The sequence below is a fragment of the Lepisma saccharinum genome, chromosome 1, assembly GCF_977018435.1.
Source record: "Lepisma saccharinum chromosome 1, izLepSacc3.1, whole genome shotgun sequence".
NCBI classification, from domain to species: domain Eukaryota; kingdom Metazoa; phylum Arthropoda; class Insecta; order Zygentoma; family Lepismatidae; genus Lepisma; species Lepisma saccharinum.
The window spans coordinates 154,861,247-154,885,887 of record NC_139229.1 but is presented as its reverse complement, the minus strand read 5'-3'; the positions used below and the strand labels follow the sequence as shown (position 1 = coordinate 154,885,887).

Below are 24,641 nucleotides of genomic sequence, written 5' to 3'. Positions count from 1 at the left end.
AGAAGAAAAAAATTACAAATTATGCCAATACTTTTTGAATACCTGCATCGTTGAATGATGCTGCCTGCAATGCACACCACGTGGCAGTGGTCGGAAGTAGCGCACTACTTGTAGCGTCACTACTGTAGCTAGCTACAAAATTGATTTTTTTCTTAAAAAATCATCAATAATGCTCACTATTGCAGGAGGTTTATAAAAAGTCTATTACATGGAAATACATATAATCTAGATTATAAATATCTTGACATCGCACATTATAGATATCTGCATAATTTATTTCATTAGTATAGAATAAATTTAATATCCAGATAACTAAACTGAACTGGCATATGTGAATATATTCTCGCTAACAGCTACGTTGTTTTAGCTGCATCGCTATTTTGGGGAGAAACATGCCTAATTTGATGTACCCCTAAAAAAAAAGCCACACCAGGAACAAATCCTGTGGATATCCATGGTGTAAGAGACAGGTAAATGTAATTAATTACTGTGTAAAACTCTTCTTGCAGTGCAAAAACGAGCCATCAATGGATGGACAATGACAATGCAACAGTGGCTCAGTAAGTTTTCAGCATTGATCATTGTTAGTACACAGGATCTCACCAGCAAGAAATTATTGTTACGAGAATGATAGAGATACACTTTCTAGAATTACAATTATTTTCGTCATATTATTTGTTTACAATCAGGTTTACACTTCAGTTTCCTCAATATATTTTATGATATTGTAAAAAGTATATACGAGTTATTGACTTTTCTGCAGAAACGATCATTTTCTTTAGTTAATAAAAATATAATATACAGTTTCCAAATGTATACAGTTCTTCTACTTTTACGTTGTTTTTCTGTAACTTTTGCTAATCTTGACAATGAGGAAGAATGTTTTTTTTATATATATTTTATTATCTAGAGTCGCCTTCTGCCACTTTTGCCTAATTGTAAGAATAAGGAAGAATGATGATGATGAGTAGTGTGGCGAATGGAGGAGGAGGATCCATCCTCCCAACTAGGCATCTTTGCTAGTTTTTGTTTGGAGTCCAATTTATGCACAGATAAGCTAATCAAGACTGGATCAGAATCACTAGTGCCTCTGCCAGGTATCGAACCTGGGGCACTTTGAAACACGGCTTTTAAGATCGATTTTTGATTCATTTGGTCTAACGCAAATAGTTAATAAACCAACCCGTATCACCGAAAAAAGTAAAACGCTGCTTGACATCATAGCTGTCGACAATACAGAATTACTGTTTAAAACTGACGTCACTGTCCCAATCGGTAAATCAGACCACTGCGTTGCGTACGCAGGTTGTTTTTGTTGCAGAAGCCGGAACCTCAAGCGAGTTACGTTTATTGTAGAAATTTTAATACCTTCAACGAAGAAAGTTTTGCAAAAGATATAACTGATGTAGATTGGTCAACGCTTTACTCACTTGATGATGTTAATAATAAAGTGGAGTTTTTGACCTCAAATATACAAAATGTTTTTGACACGCACGCACCTCTAAAAATCGTAAAGCACAATAAGAAAAATGCACCGTGGATCACCAGTAATGTTAAATTGTTGATGAGAATCAGAGATAACGCGCTACGAAAGTTCAAACGTTCGAACAATCCAAGCGACTGGCAACAATATAAAGAACTCCGGAATTTTACAACTCTCTCTCATAAGTACCACTGAAGATTTAAATGCTGTTAATGACCATTTTGGTAAAATTTGCAATGAATCTGAAATTCCTCCTCCACTTAAGGCTCAGCAAATAAATCATTTCGAGAACAAAACCTGTTCCACCGCTGAACAATATTTTAGCTTTACTGAGGTAACTGAAAAAGATGTACATAGAACTATTTATAGTATACGCTCAAATAGTTTTGGAGTAGATGGTATCAGCACTAAAATGCTCAAACTTTCTTTGCCTTATGTTTTATCTCCGCTAACGCACGTCATTAACTCCTCTCTTTCCAGTGGCGTCTTTCCTGAAATGTGGAAAGAAGCACGAATCCTGCCACTTCAGAAAAAGCAGATCGCCACTTCTTACAATGACTTTAGGCCTATCAGTCTTTTGCCTGTGCTATCTAAAGTACTCGAGAAAATAGTGCATTCTCAGATGTTAAACTACGTTAACACGAATAATTTACTGCCCCCGCTGCAGCCCGGATTTCGTGAGAAACACAGCACAGCCACTGCTCTTGCTAAAGTTGTGGATGATATTCTCTATGCCATTGATAAACAGCAAGTCACTATTTTAGTACTTCTGGATCTCAGTAAGGCTTTTGACACTGTGCAGCATGATTTATTATTAGCCAAACTTAAATATTACAAGTTTTCTCCTTCAACATTAAACTGGTTTCAAACATATCTATTTAACAGACGCCAAAGGGTCGTATTACATAATTCACCATCTAAAGTGTCTCAACCTATAACGCTGAAAGCAGGCGTGCCGCAAGGATCGATATTAGGCCCCCTCCTCTTCACCCTTTACACTGCAGATTTGCAGCAAGTCATAAAATTCTTCACTCCACATTTTTACGCAGACGATACCCAGTTATATTTCTCAGATCATTACGCTTCATTGGAACATAAGCTTCAGTCACTAAATTCTGACTTAAACATCGTCAGTAACTGGTGTGTATCTAACGGTCTTAAAATAAATCCAGAAAAATCCACTTTCATGATCATTGGTTCTAATTATTCAAGGTCGTTAATTAAAAATATTAAGATCGAGCTCAAAATGAACAATTTGCCCATTGTCAGGAATAACACTGCTAAAAATCTTGGTCTGATTTTTGACGAAATTTTTGATTGGACAGAACATGTAAAGACGCAATGTAGGAAAGCTTATGGAACACTTAGGAATCTGAATCGTTTCCGTGACTTCCTCCCTGCGGAATGCAAGCTAAGACTCACCCAAGCATTAATCTACCCTTTGTTCGACTATTGTGATAATGTTTACGGCCCTCAACTCTCGCAAAAGCTCAGTAAAAAAATACAAATGGTGCAAAATGCGTGCTTCCGATACATTTTTCAAGCCAAAAGATCCGATCATATTCTTCCATTCTTAAATAATAATCAGGTTCTTACCATGGCAAACAGAAGGAAGTTGCACTATCTCTGTTTTATACGCCGCATACTGACAGAAGGTAAACCGCAGTACCTGTTTGAGAAGATGCATTCCCGTAGGGAAATCCATCAGTATGTTACCCGCAAGCGGAACAACTTCGATTTACCCCATCACTCTACCACGGCCTACAAATCCTCTTTCTCCTTTTCGGCTCCCAAAGCATGGAATGCATTGCCTGCAAATATTGCTAGTGTAAACAACCCAATATATTTCAAAGGTAAAATAAAAGATCTGCTGTTAATGGAACAATGGCAGAGTCGGGGCACATACTAAAGGTATCAAGTCACTCACTATAAGGAATTGTATTATTGTATTATTATTATTATTGTCTTTTTGTATTTCTAGTTACACTTTTTTTTGTATGCAACTAATTCCTATGTATTTTTTCTTTCTTAATTTTTATTTTATTTTTTATTTGTATTATTATTATTATTTTTTACGTTTAGCTTACTGCTCCATAAGCTTATAATAATCACATATGTATTATCATATTGACAAGGGTTAGGTGGCAGAGCAGCCCTTGGCTGAACCTCGCCCGCTGAATAAAGAAAATTTATTATTATTATTATTACATGGTGACAAAATTTCCACTGTGTCTTCAGGGAAACATTCCCAATAGGAAACTCCACCTGTTACTCATTTAGCTATACCAAAGCAGCATCCCCCAGCTATCCACAATGTTAGAGCAAACATCTAACGAATTACGGGAATTATGATATTAAACAGCAATCTATTTTACAGTAAGTACAACTATCATACTATAGTGCGCGTCAAATCTCCTGCATATGGCGATAGCCAATAGCAGCGCACTGCAGCGCTGCCATGTCGAAATCTCACACGGAAAAGAGACAGCGTGGTTGAGCGAAACGCCTTGTCACGGAGAGCACAGAACATTAGATAATATAACATGTAATAAACTTAATGGGAGAAAAGAACATACCTGATTATGCCAGAGGGACTGCATAATTGTTTCAATATTCTCAAGGTGGAAGTTGTACAGCCTTTGTAAGATATTTTGTCCCGTAAAGAGTACGTTATCATTTTGGCAGTAGAAAATTCGCCACAATCGTAAATTTCAAAGACGGTTCTACGAACTACGTCTTTTTCAAAGTTATCTAAGTTTGTCGTTCTTTTTTGGTACGTTAATGTGCTTTCTAGGTGATTGAAACATTGGAGCAGGCCCCGATCCACATTGTTTTGCCCCCGAACATATCCGAGAAACGGTAGCTTGATTCACACCACACGCTTGAGCTGTTAAGAGCCTGGCACTTCTTAAAGTCAATTTTACTGCTCTCTTCTTCACTCGAACATTTTTTTAAAAAAAATTGTACACCTGAAAAATCACCTGTCGTGCCTGGCTTTGTACAACACTGTATTGTTCTCTCTTCTCTCGCTATCACTACCACTTGGTTTACTCAACGACATGCTGCACACACACACACACACACACACACACACTAAAAACGTGGAAAAAACGAACAGTGGACGTAATCCTCTTCGTCAATTTCTCCTTCTACCATCACTGGGAACGAACCTGCCCTGTTCCCTTCGCTAATCGGAAAGTTTCGGAATGCAACAGGAACGAAGGGAGAACAAAAACGATACAATGCAAATACGTTTATAATAACATTGCTTCTACAGAGGGAACGGTATAAGCTACAATCACGCTTGTTTTTCGTACATACTCGCAAATTCATTATCTTTCCATCTGTTGAACTACTGACACTTGAAATAATATATTTATATCCGAGCGCCAGGTACACGATTTAGTAGCGAGGTGAAACAGGTTCTGAACTAGGCAACGCCGCACGTCTGTGATTCGCTGGTGCTGTTCAGCAGTTCAAGGCCATATGCAGGAGATTTGACGCGCACTCTAGGGGCTTCTTTTGAATATCCATATGGTGGTTTCAATTATTTTTTTTATGCAGAAGTAGCGCAAAAGTAGCGAGTAGTGCACACAAGTAGCGTAGCGAGCTACATTTTGGTAAATGTAGTTATAGCTGCAGCGAAGCTACATTTTCGGATGAGTAGTGGTAGCTGTAGCGAAGCTACTTTTAAAATGTAGCGTTCTGATCACTGTCACATGGTAATGGTTTCATTGACCTTATCATGAAACCTCCTGCCAGTAAAGTTGGATTTGAAATGAACTGACTGACTATGCAAAAAGCACGGAAACTGACATAATAGTGAATTGTCAGTGACATCTAATTTTCTTTTTAACTGTACATACCAAATCTTCATGCACCCTAGAAGGTTGACTTCCCCGCAGATCAGCATGCACATTTCCGCATCCTTCATTGAAGAGTTTCATCCACCTCCATACCACTGAATCACTAGTGTATGTTCTTCATATACCTCACAAAGTAAGCAATAAATTTGAGATGGTTTAATGCAGTGGCGGCTGATGAAGGGAAGGGGGGGGGGGGGGGGGCTCCTAACAATAAGTAGCATGAGCCCCCACTGGTTTCATGTATCTTGAATTACAGATTGCATTTCACATGCAGTTGGCTTGTCGATAAGCATGTAGCATGCGTAAATGCTGTTCCAAAGTCTGTAAGAGGTGTTCTGTCTTGCTGAAGAATCAACAAACTCAGCTTGCACCATAACTGCAGAAATGTAGCGGAAGTATTTCCAAGCAGACCTAATTTTCTGGATATCCTCTTTATACATCCAGATATAATATTTTCCGATATATTCAAGCAGTTCTCATTTTTACAAAATTAGTTTCCTTCTTTCCCTCAGATAATACCTTATGTTTTTTCCAATATGCACTGTTGGCTGCTACGCTGTTCAAGACTGTTCAGTAACAAAATTATTAGTTTTTAATTGCATGTCATTTACTTGTGTCGGTTTAAGCTATTCCGGTATAGTTGATGGCAAAGATCATAAATTTCTACTACAAAAGAATAAACACTGAATTGTTTGTTTCACTAGATTTTTTATTCAGCATTGTGATTTTTAATGCAAATAACTATAAGGAGATGCTTACATTAAAAAAATCAGGAAAGAACAAAAAATATGTAGAAAGTATTATGTTGCATATCCAGGGCTACCAGATCCCTACAGGGTGTGTACAAAGTCCACATACACCCTAAAAAAAGGTAAAGTGTTCAACTGTGCTTAGCACCACGCCATGAAGGCATATGGGGGGTGCAGGGGTAACGCCCCACACTTTCTTGATCCGGCCGTGAGTGGGGGTGATGTGATTAACACCACGCCCGTGACCACCTTTACCCCCCAGGGTTTCCCCCAGGTACCCATGTTATTCGACGCTGGGTGGGTGCCAGGGCCGCTTCCAACGTTAGAAAAGTTCCGGGATTTGAACCGGCCAGGGATCGAACCCGGGACCTTGAGCATGGTAGTCAGACGCGTTACCGACTGATCCAACGTGGCCGCTCCACATACACCCTACATATATTATTGTCACAAAGATAGAACGTACCTCTTAGGAATCCAAAATATTCATGTGTGTCAATCAGTGGTCTCTGCATAGCTGCATACACCGTTCTGTTATTGAACATTTTCGGGGTCACTTTCTGGAAGGTGGCACACTGCATTTTTGTAGTCAACCGCTTATAAATAACAGTGTTTCTGCACCTCCTCCTTGATGAAATCTTAAAGAGTGTGCTATCCAATGACCTTAGATCAGGGCTTCTTGGAGGTCATGGAAGCTCGACAATTGTCCGATCCAGCTATTCTTAAAGACTGTGTACATATGGCATCAAAAACAGCCAGTGTAAAGTAGGTTGGCACCCCATCGTGATGAAATCAAACACTATTCAAGATTCCTGCATCCAGCACTCTTGGGATGAGTCATAAGTGTGCACAACTTTTGGATCATTTGTAGTAACAGTATAAAAACTACGACTGAACAGATGTGTTGCTGTTATTCTGGCCCAGATGGTGGTGGACGGTGCTCACTTTTTTCGAAATGATGTGCATTTTCTTTTTACAAAACAGCAGAATGAAGTCAACAATGGTGTTTTTTGTTGTTTTTTTTAATCGATTTGCTGTTAATTTGACGCTTGTAGACCCACATGGCTGCCACAAAATGCTCCTCACTTGAGTAAATACATGTGTCAGCCATCACTTCGACTTCCATCTGCCCAGACTCTCAAACAATGAACTAAAAAGTTCAGTGTGTCAATAGAGTACAGCTTCTTGCGACATTTAGACAGCAGGAGAGCATGTGCCAAGGTTGTGTGAAAATTACCACCATGAATGAGAGTGGTGTAGCCTTATGTTACTCATGTAAATATAGGGGTATACAGACTTCGTGTGCACCCTGTATAATCTCTTTGGTGCTAGTGTTTCCTATAATTGATTGGTTGACCGGGTTTTTGTTTTAAGTCCACTTTATGCACAGATAGGTCAATCAGAATTAGACCTACAGTTTAAAGTGGGATCTGAACCACTGTGTATGTCCCACCAGGAATCAAACCTGCGACCCCTTGCTTACAAGGAGACATTACCACAGCGTGATTTGGGAGGCCTAGGGTTTCATACGAAACAGTAATTTTTTACTGTTCTACAACAGGTGAGAGAATATTGGGTTCAAAAAAATTCACATACGAATAACATTTATACACACCAGCAAAAGCAGTGGCAACACCACCAGATGGAGACACCCTTAAATAGTTCTGAAGGGGGTAGGGGGGGGGGGGGGTATGAACCAAGTTTCAAAACTATTCACTACAGTTTTCAGTACACTACATATTAACACACAAAGAAATCTAATGAGAATTCAATTCCACCATTGATATGCAAGAATAAATGAACAACAACATGGTTGCATTTAACTTTTTGTTAATTGTGATCATGGGAATGAATGAAGAGACATTCACACATTATGATGGCAACTCCATTGGAAAAATGCAGTCCTGGATGTACTACATGGAAAAGGCAGATCAGGTTTGGTGCTCTTGGCATTATAGTTACACTCCAGGTGTTTACGGCATTACTATACATTTTCAGTAGGTTAGGACTGTTTGGTTAGTTTCTTTGCCTCATTATTTTCTTCATCTCCTACATGTGAACAGAGGTCTTCATGCAAAAAGAAAGCACCAGACAGTGGTGACTTATGAGCAGGGCCACTTGCACAACCAACTTTTAGTGTTATAATTCTGCACAAAGTAAAATTCTTTGACACACACTAATGCACAAATTAGTTTCTCTGAACTTCAAACGTACTTCCACAATCATTTCCAGTTTTCTCCACAACTTTGTGAAAATCATTGTGGAATTGGAACTGTGACCAAAAAATAATATTCCACTTTAGTGTCGCTATCTTGAGAGGTGAAAAATTTTGATCAACATTTCAAAAGTCCAGTGACATCACACTTCAAAACTCCACCCTTCACTCCTAAAGTAAAATACTGGTTGCACCTCTATTACTATTTTCATTTTTTAACATAGTTTTTCTGCAATTTTTGAATAATTGCAAAGAGGACGAGTTGTGATTAGATAAAATCGATAAACAGACACATAAAAAAAACCACTTATGCCTGGACTGGGACCTTGTGTGGTGAGATCAAAAGTCCACCTCTTACACTTGATGGAGAAGATGACATCATTGCTGCAAAGCCACAAGTCTGAGTTGGAATTCATAATACCATACAGATTTTGTTGTGATTGTCCTCCTCTACATTTCATCTAATTGCCAGCCATCCTGCTCACTGTTGTGATTAAGTTGGGGAAATAGGAAAGTTATACACTTATTAATTCATCGTTTTCTGCCCAGGGCAGGTCTTTCCTTGCAACCTCCATGCTGTTCGATCTTCAGCTCTTCACTCTGTGGCAGTGTAGGGCCCATTTATTTTGATGTCAGTTATTTGGAATCATCATCTTCCCAGGATTTTCTTTTCCTTGACCATTCCTTCAATAGCATCCCTTATGATACAGTTTCTTCTCATCCAGTGGCCCAACCAATTTATTTTTCTCTTCATGATTATGTTCCCCAACTCTTTCATTTCTCACTTTTTCTGTCCATTTCACCTGTTCCATAACCACATTTCCAGAGCTTCCAGTCACTTTTTCCCACTTGTTCTCCGTGTCCATGTTTCCGCACCATATAGAGCTACACATACAAAGCACTTCATTAGCCTTCTCCACAGTTTTTTGTTCATAGATCCACAGAATTTTTTTTATCTATTGAAGTTATACAGTTGCAGTGTTCAGACTTAAGGTAATGAAATTTAGTCATTTGACTCCAGATTAGTCCAGATGCATGGAAAACCTGGCCAAAATTCAATTTTTGGTCTGTGATCTTGGAAAGCAGATTTTTAAAAATATATCATTTTAGGGAAAGAGAATAATATTTGACAATATTATGATATTCTAATGCCAATTGCACTCACAACACAGTAAACCACCACTTATGTGTTTATGTGTTGTCCAACGTATTTACAATTTCCATCTGAATTGGTTTCAACATCAGCCAGTGACTGGAGGGGATGTTTAAGGAAGTGTAATACATCGTTTTGAAGTGTCTCAGACTGCTCTTTGGAGATATGACTGGATTCAAGGATGGATTACTGATCCGAGTATGGTGTTCCGGTTAATGCTTTATATGCTTGTTTCTGGCATCTTGAGGCTCTTCTGACATTTCTCCTATTGGTAGAAGAGCAGCTGAAATAATTGCTGGGCCATACACAAGTACCTTGCGAACAGAAGCTGGCATGTTGAACAAAGGATAGAGCAAGAAGTGCAGCTCAATTTTCCTCTTGGTTCCCATCTCAAATTTCATAACATCTAGGACCATTCTATAAGATAATACCTACACGATCATGGCACATTTCTTGAGGAGGTCTCTGTCTATTCCCGTTATATCCACCACTTTCTCGGAGTTCTGTCTTTCGACGTCCCACTTCCCCTTTGGCTTGGTGCAACTACAATGATGCCTAATTCCTTCTTCACTTCGGCTTGTATCTTCTGCTTTACTTTCTTCGTCAACTGTATATTTACCTATCAACTCACATGCCATGCTTTGATTTCCATGCAGTTCCATGAGATGTATGCACACATGTAACTTTTCAAGTCCACTTTATGCACACACAGGCTCAAAGGGTTTGGACATATAGTTTAAAGTGGGATCCGAACCACTGTGCAATGTGCCTCCACCGGGTACGGAACCAAAGGCACCAGCGGTTACGTTACCACTATGCTGTCAGGGAGGCTCTGATTCAGTTACATCAATTGCTTCAGGAAAGCACTTCATCTTCGCTTCCAGAACCTGGTTATATGAAGGACATATGTTTTACTGCAAGTTTGATCAAGCTGTTAAATATCATAAGCAATTTGATGTGAAAAATGTGTCATGTATCCAATAACATTTTACGACTTCTTATGAAAAATGACAAGAATGGGCAAAAACTATTTTTGGACCCTGAAACTAGAACATGCTAATATAATATGGTTTAATCTTAACTTCAGCTTGTTTCAGTCGTTTTATATCTCTATGAGAATTATCAAAATGGAAAAAATCTGAGGCATTTAGCATTAACTTGAGTTCCGGTTCATTAACAATTCAACACTTGATTTCAAAAGTATATTCTTCAAATTAAAGCTTAAAAGTTACAAAAACCAAGTTTCAAACTGCAATTGGCATCCAGGAAATGTTTATAAAGACATAAAACTAACTACATAGAAAAGTCCTTACTATAAGAAACTAAGAAAGATCACATCACCCCCACACTTCAAGAGTTCCTAGCCGACTGAAGGCAACACTTATTGTGTAACATTAGGTAGTTTTCAATAGACTAGATCTTTTATTCTCGAATTACATGGGTAGGGACATTGAATTTTCACGATGCGCGATGCGCCAAATCATGAAATATGCATGAGTTTTATTTGCAAAGTAATGCGAAATGTGTGCTTTTCCACGAAATAACCGTGAAATATCATCAAATTAAGTAGAAAACACGCAAAAACCGGCAATCGAGGTTGTGCGCACAAACTGTCGATTTGTAACGAAACGTTTGCCTAAAGTTTCCTACCACTAGCAGCTGAAGAACGTTTTATCTTCGATCACATCAGGAAGATGCTGCAAATTGGGATTTCCCATGCACATAATCTCAGTTCGAAAACTTCGTTCCCTGTCAAGCTGCATTCCTTTCTTCCCCCGAATGTCTACTCAACTTCCAGTTTCATTGAACTTGCTAGCTGTAGCAGCGATAAGATTAGTCTGTTCCCGCACATCAAGGGAAACAATGGTGTCATTGGTGTTCAGTCATGAATGAATTTTGTTTATCATCATCTGATTTTTAACATGTGTTTGTGTATGTGCAGTAGTGATTATTTTATTTGTTGGACAGCAAGGATATCCTTTAAATACATACAATGAATAAATCACTTGAGATATGCAATTTAGAAATGAAGTGATTTTGTGTTGATGTTTTCTTTTTGGTTGGACAGCTAAGTACTTGTGCATGTGTACAGTATATAAAAATGAAGTAGTTTATCAATTTATAGCTCTTTTGTATGTTGTTTCCTCTCATAATGAAAAAGTGTGTGCAATTTTTTTTTCACCGCTGGTATATACCGCTGATCTAACATTTTATTTACCGCTCTCCTCAGTTTTTATTTACCATAAATTTGTGTCCCTATACATGGGTGGTTTTCCATGCATCTGGATCACTGTGACATGGTGTAATATAGGGTGATTCATAATTCCCTCAGGGGTTTCAAACATTTATAGTACAAGAACTGTAATACATACAGCCAAAAGATGCATATCAGTACCTAAAGAATCTATCCAAGTTTGGTACATACCTTACAGGTGCTAGACATGTGACGAGACAAGACATCAATCCTGAAATCAAGTTTCTGCCACACGCATCCCAACATATCATGATCAATCGGACAGGCAGATAGTCTCCTTATATTCGTACCACACATGAATGACTTGCCTGAAGGTGGTTCTGTTCGAACTTTCGCACGAAATCTTCATTGTACTGTTACAACAATTCTAAGATGCAGAACGCTTTGTGTTCACCAGTACACATGTTTGTGTTAACTGTGTTGTGCTGCCACATAGTGGCACAATCTATAATTTTGTGATAGAGCCTATTATGACTGCAAACTTCGAGAGATTCTTTATGAATTGATATGCACCTCTTTGTGTATGTGTTTTAGACAGGCGCGTATATTCTAGGCAGGCTAGGCTATCTTCAAAGCCCAGACTAAGTACAGAAAATAATCACCTAGCAAATGTGACTGATGTTTCACTCTCAAATAACGAATGCAGGTAAAACGATAGTTAATGGATGCCTTTACTTTAGCTATCACCAGGCTTCTGCTTTTAAATTCTTCCCCGACCAGCACCTGGAGGTGAACCGTGATGTATTTGTGGTGGATTTAGCCCAAGCGCTGGACAGGGACGTCTTCATTTTACCACGGAGATAAAACTTTACAGGTATGCTAATTCGCTAACCAGTATGGGGTTTTTCCCAGGAAAGGGAAATCTGAAACAAAATGAAAATCACAGAAATGGTAAAAGGGTGGCATGTGACAAATTTCCTCTGGGCCAAAAACAACACTGTCCCAATCAACACTTGCAGAAGCAAGAGGCTGCTGGCTGACCTTCTTTACAAGAAAACATGCGGTTTTGAACCCCTCGACAGCTTTATTTATGACTGGGGATGACAAAGGACAGGCAGGCCCTTTCGAGACTGGGAAATCACATTGAATTACGTTCCTTTCTGCACGGATTTTATTTACTGTATTGAGTGACTGAATTATATATGTTTTGAATGATCTGGTCTGTGTTGTGTAGTGAATGAAAATGAGTGACATAATTAACGAACTATTGACGAAACAATTTACTCTGCTTTTGTGTGAGGAAGAGCTTTAAATCATGAAGATATGCAGGCCTCTGGCATCCCGTTTTGTTATTTAGTGTCGCTTTTCTGCCACTTTAGCTAATTATGATGATGAGGATGAATGACGATACAATGAAATTATGAAGGGACATTTACAAAAAATACCCATGCCCAGGCCTGGCATCGTAGTACACTGTACTAATAATAATTTTACCACAGAGGTCGGTAAGAGAAGAATGGAATTTCTGTTCAAATGAAATATGCAAGGTAAGAAGTTTATTATATATTTTATTCTCGCACGTAGGCCTATGTAAATATTTCACAACATGGGCCTCTATATTTTATGAATAACCATGAAATACTTGAAATCTTTTCCTTACTGTTTCTATATTAATGAAACTAACATTTTTATTTTTAATTATTTGTAAATTGTAAGGTATGTGTATGTCACATCACTTCAAAATCCAAGAAATTGAACGAAAAAGAGCCTCCCATCCGAGCATTATGATATGAAGAGAGAACCCAGGTTTGAAAACAGCATACACCACTGGTTGTAGTTCCTGTATTATAAATTAGGGATGGGACCGATTAATCGGTACTCTATCGGTATCGGCCGATATAGGTATATCGGTTTATCGGTAAAATTACCGATTATTTTACCGATCTGATATATCGATAAATATCTGATAGTTTAGTGCAAAATTCTGCCATTTATGTTGTAATTTTTATGGATAATCTCCATACCCTACTTTTTTAAAAAGTATATGTCTAAATACGCAATTTCTCTTGCATTGCAGTCACTTTGAAACACACATTTTTAAGGAGGTCAATGAACCTTTCAGGTTCTTCCCGGACCATTTATAATTTTATATCGGATCGGTAGAATATCGGTTATCGGTAAATTTTATATCGGTACTTTATCTGTATCGGCCAAAATTTCATATCGTCCCATCCCTATTATAAATATTAGAAATGCTGGAGGGAATTATGAATCACCCTTTGTACATCAGATCAAATTTTGTGGAGTAAGAATTCTTATGGCACTGTTATCAAACAAAAACATATAGAGATATTTAAATGGATAATGTAGTTTCATTTCTTCCCTTTCAAATAATTTTTTCTTGGTCTTTATTTCTGTACACGAAGAAAAATATTTATGTAGGTGTTTAATTTGTTTGTTATCATCATATACCACTAAAATACACTCAATTTTTTTTTCCAATTACCTACATTTGATGCTGAATATCAGGGTGATCAAAGCTGTAATCCTCATGCTCTGAGTAATCAGATCCTTAATATTTATATTGACAATTGCAACAAGCCACAAGAACTAACCAATGCATAGCTTCTCCACCTCCCCCCCCCCCCCCCCCCACAGAACGAACTATCTATGCTTTGTATTAAAGAAATGGGTCAAAATGCCACAAGATAAACATTCTATTACTTCATGTATTTAGTCTTAATTCTTTTAAGTGACAGTACTACTAAATTCGGTGACTGCACAATTCTGGACAAGAGTAAAAAGAGGATATCACATGATGTGCAGAGTATGATCTTTGTACATCGAAGTCCGAAACTTGGTGTAAATCATGCAGAAATGCACGTTAGTGTGAGCCTCGGAATTGATTCAAGAAACAGAAATACAATTATGTATTAAAAGTTCAAGAAAACAAAGTATTGATCATGTTTGTAGGTATAAGAACTGTGGTTGCCAAATGTGGCAAAAGAGAAGAGTACGATAGGCACTGAACCAAACATTTTGCAACTTATGATTGGTATTTTCAAAGACTAATAGTTTTTCTTGTATGTACGCATTGCTTGCATTGTAGAATTATTTTCCTGTAGTTTACGGTTATTACAAGCATAAGAAAACAAGTTTTTCGTTGTGACGTTTCAGGAGAACACACGTTCCTTTCATCAGACATTTATTTTCATTTTGACTAAAGATACAGTTATAACAATGGTTAGCAATGTTTTAAACAAAAATAATCCATTATATAATGGATGTTGTCAATGTTACACTGTTGTAATATAGCAACTTAACTGTGAAAAGAAGCAGTCTGTTTTATTTCTATTTCAGATAAAAAAAATTTGATCACATTATTTTTTTATTTAAAATTATGAATCCCAAATATCATCCGGTAATGCAAATTCATCATTGTTTTCACAAAGTCTCTTGATGTTTTCTGTTACATTAAATTTTAAAGATGGTGGCTTACTCCATTTGTGAAAAAGAAAACTCCATACTGGATCTACGTTACCATTTTCATTATTTAATGAATGTCTGTGTGTTCTCCTGAAACGTCACAATGAAAAACTGTTTTCTTATGCTTGTAATAACCGTAAACTACAGGGAAATAATTTCAAACACATTTTGAAATACAAAATATACTCACTTTGATCAGAAGGATATTCCTTAGTTGGAAGATATACCGAGGGGCGTTTAACACACGTCCGACTTGCATTATCAGTATGAAATCTGGCAAAGTTGTTTTCATTGTATGATGGTAGACCCTTCAGAAACTCCGCCACTGACTGTAAGAAGAAAATGAGAATGGACTGTAATACAAGTTTTTGCATATTACATTTTTTAAAAATTATTTTGGCATTTAGCAATTTAAGTGAGAAAACCAATTTTTTCAATTGTTTAAACCAGTCAAATAATTTGATAAGAATTATAATTATTTTATACTTTATACAGGGTTGTCATGTATCATGCATTCTTTGAGCATTAGGTGTATGTCGGACAAGATCAAAAGTTTCCATCTGTATCAAAATTAGGAATGACATTTTCAAAGGGTTTGGGAAAGACATTGGTAATGATTAACGATTTTTTGCAGGCTTTATAGGAGCATGAGGAAGTATTTTAGAATACTGGAAACTACTGTGGAAGAAAGTTTGAAGCCTGGAGAAACTAATTAGCACAGTTAAAAGCTTCACCAAGTGTTATTTAACAGAGAAATGATTATTTGAAAAGTAGCTTACATAAAAGCACCTTGCAGCGAGCAGCCATTCTTGGTTTATGGCATCTCATGTACAAAATTCTGGCAGATTTTTGAGCAAGGCTCAAAGGGGTTTTTGTGCTTGAGACTCTGATATTATGTGATTAGCCACTGGAAGCATTTATGGACATTAATGATAAAAACCCCTCAACCTGACAAAAGCAATTATGAATGTAATACTCCTTCACACGCCACGCCACATGTGTGAAGTAGATATCCAAGATGACAGTAAATGAATGACTGCTCGCAAACAAAGAATTATATCGGAGTACATGGAAAAGAAACATCTTTCTGCAGAATACATGCAGTCAATTATTACTAAGATTCCGAAGTATGTGTTTATAGACGTAAGTAAAAATCTAACCATGTAAAAATTGCTTGTGTACAATGATTAGTTCAGAATTAACAATTGGGAACTTGGGCTGAGATTTTCTTTTTGCTAGTTTTCATACACGTAACTGGCTTCAAATATTTTTGGTGTAGCAATAATACACTGGCAACAGTATGCTGACCTCTAAAGCATGGTATCCCTAATAATAGGAACTAAATGGTCCTCTGTCAAAATTAGCCTCGAAAATAATCACTAAGGTAATACATTTTTTAATCAATATGATTCCCATATTGCAATATGTGCACCAAATCACATTTTTGGTGAGTCAGGACTCCTGTTGCATAATAATCAAAGAAAAATGTACATAAATGCATAATTTACACACCATTAATTCCATTTGTAGCTTTCAAAGCAATTTTAACGGTTTTTACTTCTGTACACTATCACAAAACATATTCTAATGCAGTTCATTAATATTTACATTGGCTAATGTTCTTCACAATTAACAAAAATAAAACTACTATGTTTTTAATTATGGTAATTGCATCGATAAGTTGGTTTAGCCAACTTACCCAGCTTCTGAATTTTGCAATGCACTTGGCTGATACAGCTTATGTTAATAGTATTTTTTTCTGCGAAGAAAGGTTGCAGTGGTACTCTTCACTTAGATGGTGTGCTATTGTTAATATATTGGTTCGTTATTGTGTTCATCATTGAGAACTATTCCAAGTATTGTAGTATGTGGTACCGCCAGAAAAAAAAGGCACTGTGTATATATACCAGTAGCTTACATCTTACATATATACCAGTACCTTATAGCTCTGGGAAAATTGCGATTTTTTTATATTCAGTTCCATTTCAATTTTCATCAGTTTCTCAATAGTTTGTGGTTTAAGAGTCACGTGTGATGTGTGCCTTACTTTTCTCGTGATCCTTCATTCTTTTATCTTAGTTTCCACGTAATGAATTTCAAAACGGAACTTAGTTCTGACATTTTTGGCTTCTCATGAAATAAAACGATATATACAGGGAGAAACTAATTGGGCTACAGTCCACCCCCCCCCCCCAAAAATTGAGAAAATCAAATTTTCAAGTGAGGGCAGTAAAAACTCAGGAAAATGCAAACTCTCTCAAAATTACCACTGATTACCACTTCTGTCTTTGAACAACTTTTAAAACTATGGTTGGTAATTATGAAATATTTTATTATATATTCCACCCCCTTCCCTTAGAATGTAGGTACATAATATCCAACTTTATTACAATTCCAGCCGCCTCCGTAAGAAAAGTTCTGTGTACGCCAGTGCCTACAGCCATCATTAAGTGAACGAGACTCTTCTAAGAAGGGCATAATTGATTGCACGAAACTAACAACTTTTTGGTCAAGTCACACCCTTCACCTTCTCACATAAGTGCAGAATGCCTTCATTGTTAAGGTTAGGCTTAGTGAGACCCTAATTCTAAGAATCCAACACTGTCTCACACCAGTTGTGGCTCGTGTTGAACCAAAGTGGAGGGCAGATAGATCACAAATTTTCTCAACTAGTAATGTGAGTTTAAATGACAAATTTCGCATAACAGCCAACTTACCGAATATCATGTTTTACACATTTGCACCTATTATAATTAATTTAATAAGTATTTAAAGATGGAAAAAGAAATAGAATTCTAACAGATTTAACCATAAGAGAGAGGAAAATTAGTTAATATACAGTTTGATAAGCATAATAACACAGAAAAAGTCTCCTGTCCAACATGAATTTTTTTAAACATGCTAATCAAAATGTGTATTTAAATCTAAGTGATGTAGACTACATCATGGTAATCCGAATGCACTTTCCACTACACACAGAGAAAAAATACAACGCATGTATGCAATAACTTTTCAAGTGACAATAATCTCTGGCCGACTTCCGTGGCTATCATACTGCATTACAGAGTCAGAGGTCGCATTTTCAAATCCCGGCCTTGTTATGGGTGTTCTTTGTGAATGTCCTATCATCAATTTCATTATACTATCAACACTTATTCTCATGATCGTGATTAGCCAAAAGCATAAGAAAGCTACGCTAAATAACAAAAATCAAACAAGGGTGTATTTTTTTAATTACTGGTTATATTATTTTGTCCTTATTGGAAATTACGTTTTTGCTCCACACTTATGTCATAAATGGAATGTAGAATGATTTTTTTTTCAACAGTTGATAATTTTCTATCTTATGTTAACGTCCTTGCTTCTGTCAATTCTTCATTGTTCACAGTTCTCCGGAGAACAAGGGCAGCTTCGGCTAGGTGGTTGGGTATTGGACGACGAAACCATCCATCCTCCCATGCACAGATCCTGTGTGTTTTTTCTCCCCAGCTGCTTCGCTTCTCCCCCCATGCAGCCTTGTGTGAGAATGCTCGCCAAAACTTCACAATTGTCGCAGGAAAATAAGAACAAAACCGACTAACCAACGATCTGTAAACAACGAAATGTTTCCAATTCAGACAATGTGAAAGCTGTAATATGTAAATGATAATGTAATGTTTGTTCACTTGAGGTTATACGCGGCAGTACGGAATCCGTATCGTCCTTATGTCCCACACACTCCTGTGTAAAATGTCTATATCATATTCCTTGTACTCAATTGACCAATAAATACATCACACGTCATGCAGCAAGTACTTTTTGTGCATCACAGACTAAAATTTGGGTGTAAATTACGGACGAATGCAGAACAGTGAGAGCCCTGACAGTGTATCAAATTACCCTGCCTTACCCTAAATAATACTCTGGTGAAACTGTTAACTGTGCTAATTAGTTTTTAAAGCTTCAAATTTACTTCCACAACCATTTGCAATGTTCTAAAAAGACTTCGGTAACAGTTTGTTATATCGGAGACACATTAAAATCGAATATTTTGTGTTTCACATGTTTCGTACTTACCAATTGTGTATTGCGGAACATAGTTCAAGGTGCCATTATGCTCTTTACACGAAAACAAACACAATTTTTCACATACAGTGATTTTTTTATTCCTTTCTTCGCTTCTGTAACACACAATATAGCAGGCACATTTTGACTCACGTTGTGGTTATCCAGTGTTTTCAACATTCTTCACTGAAAAATACCTACTATCGTGTTAGTCACATGCGAAAATTTTAGATTATGCACGGGTAGCTGATGGATAGCCCCACGAATCAATCCCGGATAGCCCCACGAACCATTATGCACGGTAGCTGACTGTTATAGCCTGACAAGTCAAGTCCCGATATGCGCAGATCATCCTCCCCACCACTCTTCTACTCACTGGTCTGGCGTTGAGAGTACCAGTGGTGCCAACTCAGCAAAATTAAGCTAAAACAAATATGACAAACGATTTTCACTGGATAGCGTGACGGTGCATGCAGGATCCTATTATATCAGTGGTTCATTTTATTTAATCCGGCCTTTGAAAATGCGTGCTGTGCGCCGATCGTAAACTGTAATATTACGCACGTGCGTTAAGGTTTATAACGAAGAGAAACTACAGGGCGAATGACTTCATTTTCTGAATGCGCAGTGCCTGTTTTCTTTTGTTTTTTTTTTAATCGAGTGGGGTGGTGGTTCGTTTGTTTATCGTACAACAATCACTACGAGAAGGCAATCTGACAACAACAACCTGTGTTCTTTTCTAAAGCATTGTAATGTTCATGCTCTTTTCTCCTGGCTGCAAGATTCTTACTTTGAAAGAGATGAACTTATGGACGAGCGTGTAGATGAACTGATAATTAGATTTGGTGAAGCCGATTCAGACACGGACACAGATTCATCGGTAGACACAGACTCGGATGAGTGGGAGAGTGAAACTGAAGAAGGAGAACTGGAAAACATTTAGAATGCGAGCTCAGTTCTATCGTTTATATATTTTTCATTTTTCTATCGTTTTATTTCATACATTTCTTATGCTGGTAAGAAATATCCCTAATATAACTTAGTTCATTTAAGGTTTAAAGAGAAGATATCAAAATGTATTTAGAATTTAGCGTGATCAATAGGTAGCGTAGGTGAGAGGATATTAATTCATGCCTTTCACATTCAAATTTCGTTGAAAATTCTCAGACAATTCCGCTCCCTCCAGATTGCAACACTGCAAACATACATCGCCACAGACAATGGAGTGGGGAAATGTGATGTGAGGTGCGCAAACAATGGATTGCAGCGTCTTGTTTTTAAACTGGTCAAGTTATAGCCCCACAAAACATTTCTGATCAGGTTAGGTTAGGCAATCATAGTGAAAAGAAAAGGGGTTGGAAACACTGACAAGGGTTTACATCATCAAACGTATGCAGCATGCAGTTCACATAGCGAAAGCAATGCCAATTGTGCGTCTGTGAGATATTTCTCTTGAAAAATACATGATTTCCCGGTCAAATATATTCCACGATGAAAGAAAATACCTCAACGAACGTTGGAAAGCTTGGAGAAACTAATTTCCGTAAGTAGTTTCTTCTGTAAAAATGAAGAAATGTGAGTGATTTGGTGTTTTAAGCCCATTTTATGCACAGTAAGGCTAATTGGGACTGGACCTACAGTTTAAAGTGGGATGCGAACCACTTGTGCTTCCACCGGGTATCGAACCCGGGATCCCTTGATTACAAGGTGACGACGCTACCACTGCACCATCGGGGAGGCCTAAATGAAGAAATGTGTCTCCGATATAACGAACTGTTACCAAGACTTCCTAACACCCCTACAAAATTTGCGAAAATCATTAATAACCACTACCTAAATCTGTTTTTGGGAAAATACGTTACAACTGAATATTAGTTCCAATCCAACTACTGTAATCATACCATTACGACAAATAAAAAATTAATGGTTCCTCAACATTTCGTTTGTCCTTGAACTTTTTTTTTGTAAAACTATCAAAGCCGGGAATTGTCTGTAACTAGTTTATTCTGCAATTGTTGACATTCGTACTTCTGCATTGTGAAAGATTGTTTAACAATTGATTAATTATTGCTTGTTCTTTTCTCGCTTCCTGAACACGAAAAATGGCGGGCAATCTTGACTAGCAGTGTGTTTCAAACAGCAAAGCAGTGTTTCAACCTTCTTAACAGAAAAATTCTTGCATAACCCCGAAAACCATTCCCGCATAGCCCCAAAAATTATTCGGGATAGTATGACCATCCACGAATAACCCCAAAAAACCATTCCCGCATAGCCCTAAAAACCATTCTGGATCATATAACCATCCACAAATAGACCCAAAAACCATTCACGATAGCCCCACGAACCATCACGGTAAGGTTAGGTTGCTTTAGGTTGGGCAATATAATTAAAAAACTGTGTGCTTGGAAACACTTACCGGGGATTATGTCATCAGATGCTCGCAACATCCAGTTGAAGTACATGGATGGGAATGCAAGCAACAGCTTTCGTGCATCGGATGAACATTGTTATAGAAAAATGCATGAATTAGCAGCCATTTACACTGAAAAATGCGAGAAAACACTTCTACGACCTTCCGAAATTACACAGAAACTCAATTCCGTAAGTACCTTCTCCTGTAAATTTCAAGAAATCTGATTCCCGGCTTTGATAGTGTTACCTTGATAACATTATCGTATGGGTAAAACGGATTCCTTCAAATTTCCTTGAAATTTACAGGAGAAAGTACTTACGGAAATCATTTTCTTGAGCGTTTTGGAAGTTCCTGAATGTAGATTTGATCCATTTGAATGTGAATGCGTTTGATTTCTGCGAAAATCTCTGTCCGACACGCTGTTTCTGCTCCCGCCATTTGCTTTTTGCATGAGAGTGCAATGTTCCGTGTGTTAAGACGATGCAACCCCGTAGCCAGTGTTTCAGCCTCGCCGTGTTTTCACTAGAACCACCTGTCGAGTTCGGAACAAGCCATTTTTCCCGAATGGGTGTCACTTATCGCACAACATTGTAGCAACATTGTGTTCGGACGTCACAGGAGAGAGCTGTTTTTACAATTTTTCTTTGTATTTATGCTAATGGAACCTAACCTAACCACGTAGGCATTCCTCGTCTGACGTCAATATTCAAGGTTGCAAGATTGTTGTGCGTAAAGGAAGAGAATTAACGAATTACGAAAGAAAGATGGTTCCGACCCGAATGGGTGTCACTTATTGCACAACACTGTAGCAACATTGTGTTCTGACGTCACAGGAGAGACCTTTTTCATGTTAGGCAATACAAAGGTAACGCGTCTCTTAGCGAAAATATTATTTTTTCTTTGTATTTATGCTAATGGGACCTAACCTAACAGGCCTAACCTAACCACGTAGGCATTCCTCGTCAGACGTCAATATTCAAGGTTGCAAGAGTGTTGTGCGTCAAGGAAGAGCATTAACGAATTGCGAAAGAAAGATGGTTCCGAATTGCAAAAGGAAGATGGTTCCGAATTGCTGTTTATGGACAATGAATGTGGTAAATCGCAAGGTTATTTTACAAGTTCTACACGTAAATGCGACGTATTAGCAAAATTTCAAATAGGGGCACGAAAGTAGATATTTTCCGGTGAACGAGGTTGCACCACTGCATAAATCGACAAAACACTCTCAGAACGCCCCCTAAACCAGTATGCTATCACGGCCATAATGTGTTACAGATTCGAAACAAGTAACAGTAAGTACTTGTAAATAGAGAAAATAAACATTATCTTAGTTAGAAATGCATTATTTCGCCTTAAGAAATGTTCCGCAACACGTTAGCAATGTAAAGAAGTCCGAAATATATGATTCGTAGGTGTTTCACCCATACGATAATAGTACCGTTACGTTTTTTATTATTATTATTGGACAACGTTTAGGGAACAATACACCTTACTTTGATACATTACAGAAATAAAATGACTTCCTTCTTCTGGATGTAACTACACCCTATATATATATATATATATATATATATATATACACACACACACACACACACACACACAAGGGCGTATGAGCATATTAAATGTTGTCCTAGAACAGATCACGATGTAAAAAGAAGTGTGAATTTACTGTCAGTTATTATTTTAGGTTCATCTTTGATGCAGGAAATTTGGCTCATAATATATTGCAATCAGCTATTTGTTCTTAACAGCTTGTATGTTTCAATTACTTAACAAGTAATTCAAATATCGGAGAATATGCATAGGTACCACATTAGACTCATTTCCAAGCCACACCTCGACCCTATTATTCGATAACTTTCGAGACATATTAGATGCAAATTCCAACGTGTGCTATTTCTTTCTTTCCTAGGAAAAGGCTTACTCTTCAAAATTCTACCTCTATTGACTCATTTCGTTTTACATTGTCATTTGAATCGAACTAGTATCAGCAGTTAGCCAGGCAGCACAGAAGTTAGCATTACAACCACCCTTTGCAACTTTTTCGTAGCTCGAGAGGACATGTTGTCTCATAGATCGTAATATTTTTATTACGTAACGCTATATATACTGATGGCAAAAAATGAAAATACAATCTTATTAAACATTTTAAATCAATATTAATAATAGAAATCGAGTTAGTTTCAGTACTTACCATGATGGACGATAGAGAAACGTCACAACGAACAGATGATTGAAAGCTGAAAACAACAGAACATCGGAATCACTGTTGGAGGATCATGATGTTATTTTTACTTTGTGTTTTGATAGGATAGTACAAACGTTAAACAAATGAAGATAAACTACTCACTTATCGATTTTATTGAATGTAAATCAATAAATTATTTCTGAACAACTACTTTTCGATTTCCTATTGAAACAGGTTGCGGTATGACTTAATATGACCGGATCCCTCTCCGATTTTCTTCATATTTGACATACTTACTAATTGAGGCCTGCTAATGACGAATCTGAAGTTAAAATTTGTCGGAAACGTCTAGAAATTACAAAATAATTGCGAAACATTGACGCTAGCCCCACGAACCATTGACGTGTGGTTAGGTTAGGCAAACATAGTTAAAATTTGGTGTCGTGGTAGTATATCAGGATCTAGAAATTGCGAAACATTGACGCTAGCCCCACAAACCATTGACGTGTGGTTAGGTTAGTTTCGGTTAGGTTAGGCAAACATAGTTAAAATTTGGTGTCGTGGTAGTATCAGGAATATATATATTTCCTTGTGAAACAAAAAATTTCGCGGAAATAGACGGTTTCCATTCCGAAAACTAACGACTTATTCTTAGCTTATTTTGCCATTTGTAGACGTTTACGACAACTTTTAACTTCAGATTCGAGATTAGGAGGCCTCACCACACCAGTGGCGAGACCAGTGTGCGAATCAAACTTTTTTGTCTGGAACGGATGGTAAAGGGAATTTATTTTGTTTTATGTTGGGATTGTCATGATTGGGATCGTTAAACGCACACGAGTTAACGAGT

At 37.4% G+C, this 24,641-nt stretch overlaps 1 protein-coding gene across 1 annotated transcript in view; it reads right to left on the bottom strand.

The window, feature by feature from the left end:
• Positions 1–23,879, bottom strand: part of LOC146002888 (DET1- and DDB1-associated protein 1) — a 29,182-nt gene extending 5,303 nt beyond the window's left edge. The window contains exons 1-2 of the mRNA XM_083140953.1: positions 23,798–23,879; positions 15,334–15,472 (exon numbers count right to left, since the gene is read on the bottom strand). Of these exons, the coding sequence (XP_082997079.1) occupies positions 15,334–15,472; positions 23,798–23,800 (142 nt within the window). The 5' untranslated portion in view covers positions 23,801–23,879. The remainder of the gene's footprint in view (positions 1–15,333; positions 15,473–23,797) is intronic.
• Between the last annotated feature and the right edge of the window lie 762 nt (positions 23,880–24,641).